We start from the raw sequence: 15706 nt of genomic DNA, 5'->3' as shown, positions 1-15706 counted from the left end.
GGGGATGTCGGAGTTTGAGAGTTTGAGACTTTGGAAATTTGAGAAATTGGGAATTCGGGGATTCCGGAGTTTGAGAGTTTGAGACTTTGGGAATTTGAGAAATTGGGAATTCAGGGATTTCGGAGTTTGGGAGTTTGTGAATTTGAGAAATTGGGAATTCGGGGATTCCGGAGTTTGAGAGTTTGGGACTTTGGGAATTTGAGAACTTGGCAATTCGGGGATGTCGGAGTTTGAGAGTTTGAGACTTTGGGAATTTGAGAACTTGGGAATTCGGGGATTTCGGAGTTTGAGAGTTTGGGAGTTTGAGAACTTGGGAATTCGGGGATTTCGGAGTTTGAGAGTTTGGGAGTTTGGGAATTTGAGAACTTGGGAATTCGGGGATTCCGGAGTTTGAGAGTTTGAGACTTTGGGAATTTGAGAAATTGGGAATTCAGGGATTTCGGAGTTTGGGAGTTTGTGAATTTGAGAAATTGGGAATTCGGGGATGTCGGAGTTTGGGAGTTTGAGAACATGGGAATTCGGGGATTTCGGAGTTTGAGAGTTTGGGACTTTGGGAATTTGAGAACTTGGGAATTCGGGGATTTCGGAGTTTGAGAGTTTGGGACTTTGGGAATTTGAGAACTTGGCAATTCGGGGATTTCGGAGTTTGAGAGTTTGAGACTTTGGGAATTTGAGAAATTGGGAATTCGGGGATTTCGGAGTTTGAGAGTTTGGGAGTTTGGGAATTTGAGAACTTGGGAGTTCGAAAATTTAGAAATTTAGGAGAAGAGACGAGAGGAAGGTAGAAAACGTTTGATTAGAATTGCATTTAAAATTTTCCAAGAAGAGAAAGAGTGGTGTTTTACATGAAACATTTCTCGAGAAAACGTCCCAATACAGTTAAGCCTAATCTCTCACATGAAAATCGCTAAGATCAGCGTTCAAGAGGGTATCACGAGCATGACCCATCCTCTCAGTGATCAGCATCTTCGTTTCAATTCCAGCAATAGTCATCAAAGGCTGTACATCCTTCTCCCAAATCTTCAACCCTTTCTTCTTCCCTCCAAAAGGGTTAACGAACAACAAAATCTTCCTTGGACGATGTGTCAATCCTGAAAACCAGAAATGTTCACGTTTAATCTAATAACATCTATTTCGTTGAACATTTCGTTCGAAAACACGACGCGTAGTTAATTCCGAACGTAAGAAATGTATTTTTCTTATGAGTCCAGGATTCTGTTTTCGCAGAAATGTGTCGTACTAAACAGAGAAGCAGATCAATACCGTGACTCTCCCGATAGAATAAAACAGGAGGAGATCTCGTTATACCGGTGGAGAACAGCCTAGTCACCCTGTTGTTTTTCCATTCGACGAATTTTCTCCCTCAAAGGGGACAACGTAATTCGACGAGGGTCGTTTGATTGATTTGAGCGACTGACAAGTTCGTTTACGCGGTATTGATGATATTACGGTGTAGAGCAGGGCTGCTCGGGCAAACGTTGTACTCTGGGCAGAGCTGCGAGCACCGGCCCAAGCATAGTTCTCACTCTTAGCCCGGGCGATCGCTACTTACTAACAATAAGCAAGTACTTCACCTGGAGCGACTTCGTGAGCAGGCCTGGTGTAGAGTAATGGACACTCCTTCACTTTTCATAGCTTTATTTCGTAGAGTGCTGAAAATTATTCGAGCACCCAGTAAATTTTCATAAAAAAATTGTCAGAAAATTTGTTTTAATGTTGCATAAAACGAATTCGACATTTTTCTTCTTAATAAAAACGCTGTTGTCGTTGTTGTTGCTATATTTCGTAAATTTCCATTTAAATACGCTATAAATGCACGCTATGTGTGATAAAAGAAATATTGGGTTGGCAACTAAGTTCCCGCCGTTTTTTAAAATTTTAACATTCCGCATGTCACTAAATGTTTTAAATCATGGGATGTTTTGTTCTACCGGAATTTTCTTTGTTAATTTTCAGCTCCTTAAAATGGAATGTCAAGCTGAGAAAAATGAGCATTTTCGACACCTCCTTCTTTTTGCTTTTAATCAAGGTTCTAAGGTGTCGTATACCTCTCTCCTATCTTTCATTAGTTTTTAGTCATCCTGCCTCCTTTCCTTAACTCTAAACAAATCCGCATCATCTTAACGTTAGTCACCCCGAAACCTAGACCTCCACATCATCCTTTACTTTTACTCATCGCTGAACCTCACCGCCTCTCCCTACATTGACCTCTGAGACCAACCCCTACTCTCGTACTTACCGAACCTATATCTAGAAACCTTTTCCGTCGAAACAGCAGATTTTTGTCTAGTGGTCTTCACGCACCGAACGTCACCGAACTGTCTAATAAAGTCGAATAGTACTACGCGCAGAATAGCTCCCTTATTTCGCCCCAGTTCCCGTCAGGCTCTCCTACCGCGTACCTACTGAATATAATAAACCAACGCAAGGAATCGCGAGCCGCGGAATACAACAAAGGCCGCAAAAGCTGCTCGCGACATTTGTGCCGTGCACGGATAGGGTGCCGTAGCTGAAAGAACCGTTCGTGATTGCTACGCCAAATTGAAAAATGGAAATTTCGACCTCAAAGGCGCACCTCGTTCTGGCCGTCCAGTTGAGTTCGATGAAGAGCGATTAAACCAACTTTTGCACGAAAATTCGCATCAAACGACAAGGATTCTGGCCGTCCAGTTGAGTTCGATGAAGAGCGATTAAACCAACTTTTGCACGAAAATTCGCGTTAAACGACAAGGGAACTGGCAGAGAAAATGGAATGCTCCCACACTGCTACAGAGAAGCATCTTCACTCGATGGGAAAGGTTCAGAAGTGTGGAGCATGGGTTCCGCATGCTTTATGTGACAACAACAAAAATCAACGAGCCACAATCTGGTTGTCAAAATTTCCATTTCTCAATTTGCCATACCAATCACGAGCGGTTCTTTCAGCTACGGCACCCTATCCGTGCACGGCACAAATGTCGCGAGCAGCTTTTGCAGCCTTAAAACCTTGATTAAAAGCAAAAAGAAGGAGGTGTCGGAAAACATCCTCTTTCGAATGATTTCAAACATTTCATGACATGCGGAATGTTAAAATGTAAAAAAACGGCGGGAACTTAGCTGCCAACCCAATATTTAATCCTACACTCGACGAATTTATAATTTCGAAGAAATTCCACTGAATCTTATTCCAATCAATTATCATGCTACTGCTGGATTTTAATTAACTGTGCACACTTTGCAAACAAGATATACCTGTTCGATCCTTCGATAATAATTCCTGATATTTGCCTACGCGGTAAACAATGGAAATTCCAGCGTGAAACGTCAAGTTTTTCCGCCTCGAAGGAACTTTTCCTGGTGACAACGCGGTTCCGTTGAATCCGCGTGACACAGACCTGGTGACCCGCGGTGAAAGTGTCCCAGTCCACTGATAATACATTCTCCATCTCCACCAGCCTATTTTTATCCTCCTGCTCGCCACTGTGCGTAGGTTTCTTGTGAACGCGCCGCTGCAGACCGACTGAGAATCGGTGAAATTGAATTTAAAACAAAGAAACTCCGGAAAGAAAGATTCACGAACCGACGCTTTTATCATTTCTTTATGATACTGCGAAGGAAAATTTCGTTAAGTTCATTCTAGAGAGAGAAAATTACCAGCTTTATTTTTAGCGAAATTTATTTTGGGAGAAGTATAATATTCCTTTAGCATTGTTGCTATAACGGTGATTAACAGGTAGTTGAAATTTCGTTGATATTAAATTTCAAACAACACTTCTTTATTTTATTATATTATTAATAATCTGCGAATTCGTGGAGTATTTGAAAAAATTGGTAATCCGAGAATTCCTGCGCGTTTAATTTTATTTCTTCGACTATAATTCTCAAAGAATCTGGTGAAAATGTCTAAATAGCGCGGACAGCGAAGCGAAAAATTGCAGGTACATGTCGACCCAGACCTTGAGTAGTGAATCGCTGGAGGAATTATTAATCGTCCACGGAACCGGTTCCTCTGGAATAATCTTCGTAAAGGACACTGTTTTCAGGAAACTCGTATTACTACGACGTTTCCACGGACTTTAAACTGCTCGTTTATTCTATTTTTTCCTCTTATTTAATGAACATTCCATCGAACGGATCGAAGATCGTAGTCCGATTGTTGGATAAATTACCACACCTGTATCTGTCTGATGACCATTTCTGGAAAATGTGTTACCTGGTTCCAACGAAGAACGAATGATAGTACAATATCCAATTTATTAATACCATTAACTCGAAGGTAAAGTTAAATTTTATTACAGAGAAGATCGTTTTAAACTCCACGTTACGGAACAGGCCGTAACGGTTGAGATCGCCTTCGTTTCAGGTTTTATTAAATGTTTAGTTCGAACGGGTGTCGTTCTAGGTGTACGGTTTTACACTATCTGTCGACCTTTTTCTTTTCTTTTTTGAACAGGCAGCGCCTGTGTAGATTTTTGCTTGAATTTGGTGTAGAGTCACCTGGCGTAAATCCGCCCTATACTCTAAAAGACTTTGGAGACATTAGGTATCATAAAAAAGAAATTTGGTAATTAAAAATGAAGTCGAAGTCGTGCAGAAACACTATCTGTCGACCTTGCGCAGGTACGTCGGTTTTGTACTAGTTTTGGCACCTTGCTTCCGACCAATCAACGGTCAGGAAAAGGGCCTGGAGTCGAGCGTCGCTTCATGGGTTCTTCCCGACTTCGCTCCCTTCCTACCCGTGGCGGTTGCTTGGCGTTTTGGTTTATAATTGTAAAGATGTTTGGTTGTGATAATAATAATAATGTTAATAAGAATATTATAATAGAATTTAATTACAGTAATGTTAATAATGATACAATAGTATCTGTTAGATTTATCAGTGAGTTAGATATGTCGAATCCTCATCCCTTTGTCCCTCGTCTCCCATGCATACAGATCCTTATCCCAGGTACAGTTTCGACAACTACCTGCGCGTTTTCCACTTTCCCACCGAATTCCTGTCCTATCAAACTGATGCGCTCTACCCATTTCTTTTGTACCGAATCCTTAAGTTCATTACCGAACCATTGTCCCTGCAATTCTTCTCCCGTACCATCGAACCCTCAATCCTAACGAGTCCTGATCATTATTGTTAGAAAAGTCCAAAAAGCGAAGGCTTGAGTGGGCCATGTGCAGTCTTCTGCTGCGTTTCCCCCTCCTAGGGATAGTTTTGCCTCAAGGCTAAGAAAGGCCATATTGTCAAGGGGGTCCTCTTGACTAGGTTTTTTCAGGAAGGACAGAATTGTATCAGCACTCGTGCAGTATAGTTCAAAATACAAGGATTCACCCTGTTTAACCGCCCACGTTTATATTTTATTCCACCGCTCACCACCGTTATCCTGACCGTTTTTACCTTACATTATCCTTACACATTCCTGGTCCTTACCTAACGAACGCATTCCTAAATTCCCCCACCCGCAACTCCCAAAAACCCCAATATAAAAGCAGCCTCGAAAAAGGACGAAGGGCAGTCAGCATTGCATAACAAGGAAGTTTAGACCGTACAATGTATATATCCGCAAAACCAACAGTGTAAAGAAAACTTATCAACAAATAAAGATAATTCCTAAAATCCACCGTCTAAAGTGAATCGACGACAGATGTAACAGAAATTAATCTAACGCCTTACTAGGAAATGTATATTACTTTTGTATACGTTCGGAGAAATCCGTTTAGCCTTACCACCTCTGTTTAGTAAAGATCTAAATGTTTGTGATACGTGACAAGAGGCCGGGGTCGTAGGCAATATACAGTGCACTTACCATCAAGTAGAAAAGCGAACCTTCCTTGTGTCTAATAAAAGTTTATAGTTTAAAATAAGGATTATTAATTATTTAACAACCAATAACTCCCATAATCCATAATAATGATAATATTATAATAGTATCTGATAACAATGTGTGGGAGAAAGGCAGTGGGATCGTAGCACTCCATTAAATTAATTCGTAGTTACCTAAAGTGTTTAAAACATTGATCGCTCGAGTATGTGGAAAGTTTCATTTGTCAGTAGTGGCGGGTAATGGATTAATAGTGTGAAATTGGTACTTTAAGAAGAAAATATTCCAAGCTGCAAGTAAGCCAGGTACTCGAGAATCTTGCAAAACGTGGACGATATTTGAGAAATCCTTGGAAAAAATTCTCAAGTATACTCCCGCCTGTCGTACTCCCTTCAACCTACGTAAAGACACGTAACAAGTAATAGCGCAATTTCAGCAAGGTTAATTCGAGCCTCTTTGCCAACACTGCAAGCTATAACACGATCTGAAAACTCGCATAGGTCGATGTGAAACGCTTGGAATAAACTTTCAACCTGAATAACAACAATAATTATCCACCGGTTTGATCCGGCGAGAACGGGAATTTCACGGAAGAGGTTCGAAAGAAGAGGTTTATTTCGAGAATCGTTATAAATAACCGTGAAAACCATGGCGAAGAGGGAAGTTCGTACGTCAATCACCATTGGTGGCCTGTCGGTGAAAAATGCACGAAACAAAGAGGCTGGGCTATTTAGACTGCAGAAATTGCACGTGTCGACTTTTATTTGTTGAATGAGGATGACGTAAAAGGCTCAGGTGCTGTGAGAAAGAGCCGTAGGCGCAAGCAAGAGGAATTTCGCAAGGTGATCGCGGGGCTTGTCGAGTGTTCGCAGCAGCCTTGTCGATGGAATACTGCTTCTTGATTAGTCCCTAATTACTTGAAATTCTGGATATCGAGAGAGGAGAGGGGTGAAGGTTGCAATTAATGGAAACTGCAAAATTAATGAAAATTCAAGGGAGTGGGATTCGAGGTGAAATCGCAGAAGGAAAAAGGTTGCGAGAAAATTGTGGATTTCTATGGAGTTGAATGAATGCCGGTGGAACTATGGAATATTACTTCTTAATTGCTTGAAATTCTGGATATCGAGAGAGGAGAGGGGTGAAGGTCGCAATTAATGGAAACTGCAAAATTAATGAAAATGCAAGGGAGTGGGATTCGAGGTGAAATCGCGGAAAGAAAAGAATCGGGAGAAAATTGTGGATTTCTATGGAGTTGAATGAATGCCGGTGGAACTATGGAATATTACTTCTTAATTGCTTGAAATTCTGGATATCGAGAGAGGAGAGGGGTGAAGGTTGCAATTAATGGAAACTGCAAAATTAATGAAAATTCAAGGGAGTGGGATTCGAGGTGAAATCGCAGAAGGAAAAAAGTTGCGAGAAAATTGTGGATTTCTGTGAAACTTGAGAATTTAATAAAATTGGGGAATAAAAGAAGACTAGAATTTCTGAATTATTTATTAAATGAGACAGAATTCCTGTACATTAAACGGTTATTTAATAAAAAAATGTAAAAAGTGGCATGCAGCGGTTGAAAAATAGAAGTTTCATCGATTATTCTTAATTGAGAGCATTTCAAATCGTTACCAGAATGAAAAAGGAAGAAATTTTAGAAGCGAAACATCGCTCAAATTGAACGATTCGAAGAGTAAAGCGGAATTTCTTCACTCCTCGGTATCCTTTTTCCCCGTGCCAGCAAAAACGTGTCTTAGCCAAGCAGCCTTGATCCGTAACCAAAGACCTAGTTCCACCATGCACCGCGATTAATCCTTTCTACCCGCTCGCCACGGTATATCACGCGAGTTTATTATATCGAAGAAAAATTTTCCACAAGGACAATTTTCGGACCTCCTTTTCACAGACTAATTCCATGCAAATTTACTAGAAATATCATTCGACAACGAAGAAAAGATAAAAAGTAGATAAACAATTCTAACGCTCGAACGGAAATTTGAAGAATTGCAAATAAAAAAATACGACTCGAAAAGAAGAAAATTAAGTTCTATACACAAAAGTGCCTGATAAAATATTGAAAATTCTTGGAAATTGATAGAAAATCGAGGAACAAAATAAGCGATTCGCTGTCCAAAGGCGATGACTTTAATGATCGATACTCGTTCAATTATTTAAACCTAAACCGTTCCCCTGCCAGGAATAGAAAGGAAATAATAGCAGCCACGGTTCAACTTTCACCTACTTTTCCTTTATTTCGTGTTTTCACGCGTGATATTGTTAGCCTAATCGATCGAGCTCGGGTATATACAGTGGAGGACAAAAGTATTCATACACCCTATAAAATGGAATACCTTTTCTAAAATTGGGCCAAACGACTTGAGTTTTTTTTTGAGAAGCTAGAAAAATTTTTTTGAAAAAACTGCAATTAGTCGGAATCGCGAAGAAAACAGCGAAGGTCGTTTTTACAATTTTTTTATCTGAGCTCGTAATGAAAATTTAAAAAATACGTTTTGTAGACCTGTGTCAATTATACACACGCTGAAAATTTCATCGAAATCGGTTAATGTTGCTATGAGCTACAAACGGTTAAAGATGGTGAAAATCGCACTATTATACATTAATAAATCTGCAGATTCTTACATCTTTCGATGCCTGTCGCTTGTTTCTCCATCCACCGATTTCGATGAAATTTTCAGCGTGTGTATAATTGACATAGATCTATGAAACGTATTTTTTAAATTTTCATTACGAGCTCAGATAAAAAAGTTGTAAAAACGACCATCGCTATTTTCTTCGCGATTCCGACTAATTGCAGTTTTTCCAAAAATCTTTTTACACGTCATCTAGTAAACTAATCTTTCTAACTTCTCAAAAAAAAACTCAAGTCGTGTGGCCCAATTTTAAAAAAGTTATTCCATTTTACAGGGTGTATGGATACTTTTGTCCTCCACTGTATGTAGGTACACACGTACTTACTTACTTCGTTCCGCTACTGTTAACTCTTCTCTCTATTCAAATAGGAGAGGAATTCATAACACCAAAGTGGAACTCCCTTTTTATACGATAAACAAGAAATTGGATGGAAATTGAGATTCTATTCGAGCAGAAGAGAAATTCGACGAAATTTCACCTCGTAGATCTTCCCTGTTTGCTCGACTCGACGATTAAAAGTCAGTTACAGCGTCGTGAAACGACTCTATTGAGCCGTCAACGAGACGTGAAATAGTTCCAGGTTATTACTTATCCGAGTTGCTTGTTACGGAACAGATAACAGCGAATCCTCTTTAGATTACGCGTTCTTTAAAAATATACGTGTGTTAGTCTGAGTGATATCTTGTGGAACTTTTCGCAACGTGTCAACGACCGTTATATATTACTCCATTTTTTTCTCTAAGTTATTTTGAAAATTTGGTTCAATTAATTCTTCGCTATTTAAAGTATAATTCAGCCTTGTAATCAGTTACTGTATATCAAACACTGAACAAATGAGAAGTTCCTACCTCAATATCCCTCTTATAGAAAATTGCAAAGTCTTCAATATTAAGTTCACAATTCATAATAAAATTCTCAGCTCCCTCGAGTTGTAGAAAATGGAAAGAAATTCAATACTTGAGTGAAAAGAAACGAATCGAATCGAAGCTTTCAATTTTCAATATTAAATTCGTAATCCATTTCGAACTAAATTCAAACACTTCGAATATTCTAATTATCCGAATAAAGAATTCTTATTGGAAATTATCCGAATTATTTGAATAAAGAATTTATTTAACCCTTATGTCGATAACCACAACTGTCGTCTACTTAATCGTCCAATTTTAGTAGTTTTCTGATAACAAAATTCTAGACTTAAGGCAAACAGTGATAGGAAATGTGCGAAATAACAACGATCTGGCCGGACATTTCAATCTTTTACCTGGAAGATCAAATATTTTAAGTGAGAATTATGCACAAGGGTACCCGAGTACCCGGTGATCGGCATAAGGGTTAAATAGTTCGACTCTTCGAACTTGCACAGCCGTACTACCAATAACTCGAAAAGCAATCGAACGCACAAAATTTCCAATCTACCTAAAAGTCGCAAAGTCTTCCTGATGAAAGAAGAAACAAGGAAGCTTCTTAATTGCCTCGATACATCTTCCTACACGTGAGAAATTTGCAAGAAATTCATTCCCCATTTCGTCCCACGGGAAAGAAGATTCATCAAGAAAGTAATAAAGAAGAGTGAAGGAAGCTGTTAGACTCACCCATGAGGTAATTCCGGATGGTCTTGACCCAAGAGGCGACCTGCCTGGGGTCGGTGTGGCTCATCGTGACGCTGTGATGGCTCCATTTGTTTTTTGGCCCTCGTACAGCGTAATGAAGAATAAAATTCGTCGGACACACAGTGGGTGAGGTAGGTGACGTAGGTGGCTGCTTTTCCTTGACGTTCACACCGGGTATCCAATCATCTCCGTAACGCACCGCGAGCACGTCCGTCATTGGTAGTGTCCATCTTGCTGGAAATAGACATTTCGAACACGTTAGTTTCGAAAAATCAGTATACAAAATTTACAGAAAAGGAAAAGAAATAGTCTTTTATTCTTGTGATATGCTATTTATTGACGGACTCGGAGGAAACGTCTTTACGCTATTGAATGTTCTAAAGGACTGTGTCTGGGCACCCAAAATGAAAGCATATGCTATTTATTGACGGACTCGGAGGAAACGTCTTTACGCTATTGAATGTTCTAAAGGACTGAGTCTGGGCACCCAAAATGAAAGTTGGAGTCCCCTTGTACCTAGGAACTGTTTACTTTATGGTATCGCATTGTGCAGTGCGTGACTCGAAGACGGACACCAGACACATCTGGTGGAAGTCTTAGTGCCTTTGTTTAAAATAACGCGGAGACATTTTTGTCCTCGCTTGATTATTTCCATAGGGTTGTAAGAAATGCGAGATTTCGGCGGCGAAGTGGTGGCCTGGACTTTGTCGCCCAGGAAGAGAAATCGCGCGGGTACCTGAGGGTGCTATAAACTTAAGCCCTTTCCCCGGAAAGTCGAACGAGAGGGCTCCAACAGTTTTTCGGAGCAACGCGGGATACGACGCGGAGAGGACACTGTTGGAAATAGCCGTCGAGCGAGACGGACACCGAAGCATTTAGCAGTCGTTTATCACTACACTTTAATACATTTTTGGTTAATACCCTATCCTGTGTTAAATCTACTTAAGTTGTGCTAACAGGGTGTTGTTAGAAATGATCCAACAGTGTCTAAACTAGGTGTGTAATCTATTTTAAAGTCTGTACCTAAAATAAATGTGAAAATCTGTGTATTTACAGTCAAGGACAGAAACATGTGGACACGCTTCAACACAGAATAACTTTTTTTTAAATTCAACCAAACGACTTGAGCTTTTTTGAGAAATTAGACGTATTAGTTTACTAAACGATGTGTAAAAAGAATTTTGAAAAAATTCCAATTGGTCGGAATCGCGAAGAAAATAGTGTAGGTCGCTTTTAAAATTTTTTCAATTTGTTTCGTAGATTTATGCCAGTTATATACATAGGGTAACTGTGCATAATATGAAACACCGTAATATTAGAATGTAGAATATACCTACCAGAGAAACTATCATAATGAAAAAAAAAGGACGCATCTTCTATAAAATATAAAAAGTGTTTCAGGAAATTTCAAGGGCCTGGCGTGTACCACAAACATTTTTTCGCTTAGATGAAATTTTTCAAACTGACTATTGGCCAGCCAAATCAGCCATTTGGACCACTGTGCGATGGTTCGTTTCTTGCGTCGCAGGCATTAGCACGTAAAAGAATTCGGAAATACAGTAAATTCTCTACAAGTGTCAGTCAGTTTGGATTCTACAAGTGTCAGTATAGATGGTCCTACGCCTAGGTCTGCATCATTGCTGCGCCTATGTTATCTCGCTCGTTGTCAGTCAAGCGTGTAACGCTACACTCATAATAGAAAAATATAATTTCTTTAATTTTACTTTTTTTCATCTGAAATGTTTTTTAACATGTTGGTGAGATTTTTCTGATGAAAATGGTATCAAACACGATATAATTTGAACAACGTTTACTTATTAACACGTTCACTGTCTGGCGTGACAAGGATAAAAAAACGTAAAATTAAAAAAGTTGGTATTTAAATCGCTTGGTCGCCTCGACTCACGTCTCATCCTTATCTTTTATTCGCTGTCCTTGTCTACGTTCGGCAAACTACAAAGGTGGGCGCGAGGCTCGAAAACGTAGTCCCTGACTCTACAAGTGTCAGGTTTAGCTTCCTTGCGGACTGACACTTGTGGAGAATTTACTGCATTGATAATACATTTATCAACGTTTTCCTTAATTTAAATTTACATTATTGAACAAACTGCTGAAAGTGGCTTCCGCGTTAACGTATACAAATCCTTGCTCTTTGAATCAGAATCGTGGACAGGTCGTGCAGTATTTTGATGCTTTAATTGTCTGAAACGTTGTACGATTTTTTCGTTCAGCTGTAGATTTACACTATCTTTTGCGACCACCCTTTACTCGCTTGTACCACCAGTTACGCGACACCCTGTATAAAGTTAGAAATCAAACTGTACAATAAGTGAGAAGAAAGTGAAGAATGTTTTATCAGAATATTTAAAATTTTCGAAAAAGCAGTAGATGAGTGAAAGACACCGGGGACGAAGGATTCACTTAACAATAGCAATAATGTCGAGAAAAAATTTGTCACCAACTTGCTCAAGAATAAAAATTTCAATGTTACCTGTCATAACAGTTGGGAAAGAAACAAGTGTAGAGCGAGCTAGAAAGGCAAGAGACAAAGCCTCACTCGGTGTAGTTTTCTAATAGCCGCCGTTTAATATTACAACAGCGTAACGACGACAAAGCCGCGCCGAACGAACCGTTCAATTGTTTTGCATAATTGAACGTCTAGCGATACGTCTATTTATCTTACAATTTAGATCGATCATCTCTACGCTAAAAGGAAGAAAGGAAAGAGAACGTCTTCCATTTCACGATTTAATTTTATTCTCAGATTAAAATATTTAAAAACATATACTCGAGTAGATAACAACTTTATAACATATTAATCGATCGAAAAGAAATCTAATCGATTTCATTTCGTATTAAGATATTTTCGCCCGAGATATAAATTGCAAAAATGAAGCTTATGTTCTGCGAGGTTTATTTTAAAAGAGATTACCTTATCCCAAAGGATTTCACTGTACGAAGATTTTCGAAGAATTTGCCAGGGAGTGACTTTGAAGCCATGTTAGTCTCCTTTGTCGGTGGATCGAGGCGAAAAATATTCAACGAGCAGATAACCGAAGGATAATCGGACGTGATACCGGCACAAGAAGCTCGAGTGAATCGTTCGACAGTGTGCAGAGTCGATAAGAAGTCGCGACGTTCCCGAAGCTGATAACAGTCTGGCGATTTCGGTTGCAATTTCCAATTCCGATAGAAGCATTCGTCTATTTCCGTGGACACTTTTAGTGAGCAATTTCGAATGATACAGTTTTTCACAATTTTTACAAGCAATTTTGTCGATATTACTCTTAAAGTATTTGAAACTTGTTTAATATTCTTTTGAAAATATTTACGATACCTTTTGCAAATTTTTAAAGACACTTCTACGAAGAAATTTCTAATTTTTTTAGAGACTTTCTGGTATTTCTTTGGAACATTTCTTGAATTCCTTCGAGAACTCTAATGTAATAATGTGGTAAAAAGTTTTCTAATACAATTTTTCTGAACCACTTTCCTTACAAATGACCTAAATGTTACTATCGACGAACGAGACAGCTGTCATTCCACACGATGTCGCATATATACGTGTCTTACAAGTACGCACTCGGTTCGAACGAACTTGAAGCAAGTAGATAACGTGATTACGTAATTGATAACAGGCAACGGTACAATGCTCACGGTACAACTGTACTCGATCGGTTTTCATACACTTTCGAAGTCTGCGAAGTCTGAAGTTCTTCGCGACTGGAAATAGATTATACACATACTATGCAAACAGAATCTTTCGAGACACCTGAAGCATGTGAAAAATACTGGGAATAGGTCTGGCGAGATAAGATGATGAAAAGTGCCCTTGGACCAATTAGCTCGTACGATGTACCATTCGAAAGCTCTGGCTCGACCTAGGGGATAGTTACAAGGTGGTTTATATTTATAATTCTGTGAACTATTTTCCCTATTCAGCGGTAGGGAAAAATTTTGAAAAAAATCTGCCACGTTGCGTATATGAAGGCACGCGTTAGAGAATTTTTTCCGATTTTTTCTATGCAAATCCTAGTTGTAAAAAATAGAAAACGTAAACAAAAGCGGGTATCTTTTGAAATATTCAAGCGACTACTTTTACGCCCACGTAGTAGCAGCATCTTAACGTAACTATTATCCTCAAATTTTTTCAGATTTCTTGGTAAGGCGCGCCGTAGTTTATTTATTATTTTCTTTATTCGGTGCGTATATTACGCGAGCTTAAATATTTTTACATTTGAAAGAACTATAAATTAAAGAAGTTGAATTAGCTCAACTAATGAAAATTACCATATTTCTTTATATTCTAAAATGTCCACACTGTTTCTAATAGTGTCGTTGGCGCAGCGGCTAAATATCTGACTGGAGAACCGCTGGAAACTTCTTTAATTTATATAATATACTGTTCTTGCGTAATGCACGTACTGAATAAAAAATTTGTTCTTAATTTTTTTTAATTACGGCGCACCTTACCAAAAAATTTGAAAAAAATTGAGAATAATAGTTACGTTAAGATGCTGCTACTAGATAAATATAAAAGTAGTCGCTTCAATATTTCAAAAGATATCCGCTTTTGTTTACGTCTTACATTTTTTACAACTAGGATTTGCAACGAAAAAGTCGGAAAAAATTCTCTAACGCGTGCTTTCATGTACGCAACGTGCCAGATTTTTTTCAAAATTTTCGCCTACCGCTAAATAGGGAAAATAGTCCACAGAATTACGAACATGAACCACCCCCTAGGTCGAGAGCCAGAGGGTTGAAAGTTGATGTCAAATGTTTTCTTACGGTGAGCTTTCGAATGGTATATCGCACGACCTAATTGGTTCAAGGACACTTTTCACCATCTTATCCTGCTAGACCCTTTTGCAGCGAAAAGCGATACCATAGTAAAAGCTTGAAAATATTTTCTAAAACTTTCACGTATTCCAAAATTATTCTACACTACTTACGATTGTGAGATTAATCCAGATTCTGCAATTTCGAAAATTTCCCAAAACTCGATTAACCCTTTGACAATTTTCTTTAATTTTCTTTCACTGTCCATACAGCATTATCCTTGCTATCGTGGCAAAAACGTGAGTTTCGGTATTATAATTAATGGGAAATTTATTTCTGTACGTCTAGGAAATAATTTAAAAAAGGCCAAATTATTTCTATAATTTTTGAAAATTTATTTCTGCACGCCTAGGAAATAATAATTTAAAAAAAAATGACAACTGATCGGGGCACGTTAGGGTTAATAATGACAGACTGAAAAATCATAGCAAAAAATTTCACCGTTTGTCCCCAATTTCAGAAATTCTTGCTTGAAGAATAATAAACACGAAAAATCGCTACAAGTCAATTCGATCGAGAGATCCTCACGATCGCGTGTCACGATCGTGTACAGCTACGCTTCACGCACCGACTAGACGTGATCGAAATGACAATTCCTCTAATTTCGCAATGCACACGTAATGTCACACAAAACGATTCCCTTCCTGCTTGGAAATTGCTCTCTCGAACGGTGACTTTAGCACTCTTGTATAGCAAAAGGCGAGAGCAAATCTCTCTGCAAACACGAGTAACGGTGAAATAATTAACATTTATCTTCTTCGTTCGCTCACGTATCCCTTCGTGGTAAACAGTTAGCACAACTCGATCTTCCAGGAT

General features: G+C 38.8%; 1 protein-coding gene across 2 annotated transcripts in view; it reads right to left on the bottom strand.

Annotated features, from left to right (window-relative positions):
• The window catches only part of LOC108575169 (ceramide kinase), a 39780-nt gene that overhangs the window by 10540 nt on the left and 13534 nt on the right, over window positions 1–15706 (bottom strand). The window contains exons 1-3 of one of the 2 annotated variants that reach the window (XM_017937896.1): window positions 12146–12208; window positions 10034–10285; window positions 898–1091 (exon numbers count right to left, since the gene is read on the bottom strand). In XM_017937896.1, the coding sequence (XP_017793385.1) occupies window positions 898–1091; window positions 10034–10268 (429 nt within the window). In that variant the 5' untranslated portion in view covers window positions 10269–10285; window positions 12146–12208. Of the gene's footprint in view, window positions 1–897; window positions 1092–10033; window positions 10286–12145; window positions 12209–15706 lie in introns of those variants that run through there. The other variant, XM_017937895.1, reaches the window with a different exon arrangement.

The sequence above is a fragment of the Habropoda laboriosa genome, unplaced genomic scaffold (assembly GCF_001263275.1).
Source record: "Habropoda laboriosa isolate 0110345459 unplaced genomic scaffold, ASM126327v1 scaffold207, whole genome shotgun sequence".
In the NCBI taxonomy this organism is placed as follows: domain Eukaryota; kingdom Metazoa; phylum Arthropoda; class Insecta; order Hymenoptera; family Apidae; genus Habropoda; species Habropoda laboriosa.
This window is presented reverse-complemented; position numbering and strand designations above follow the sequence as displayed.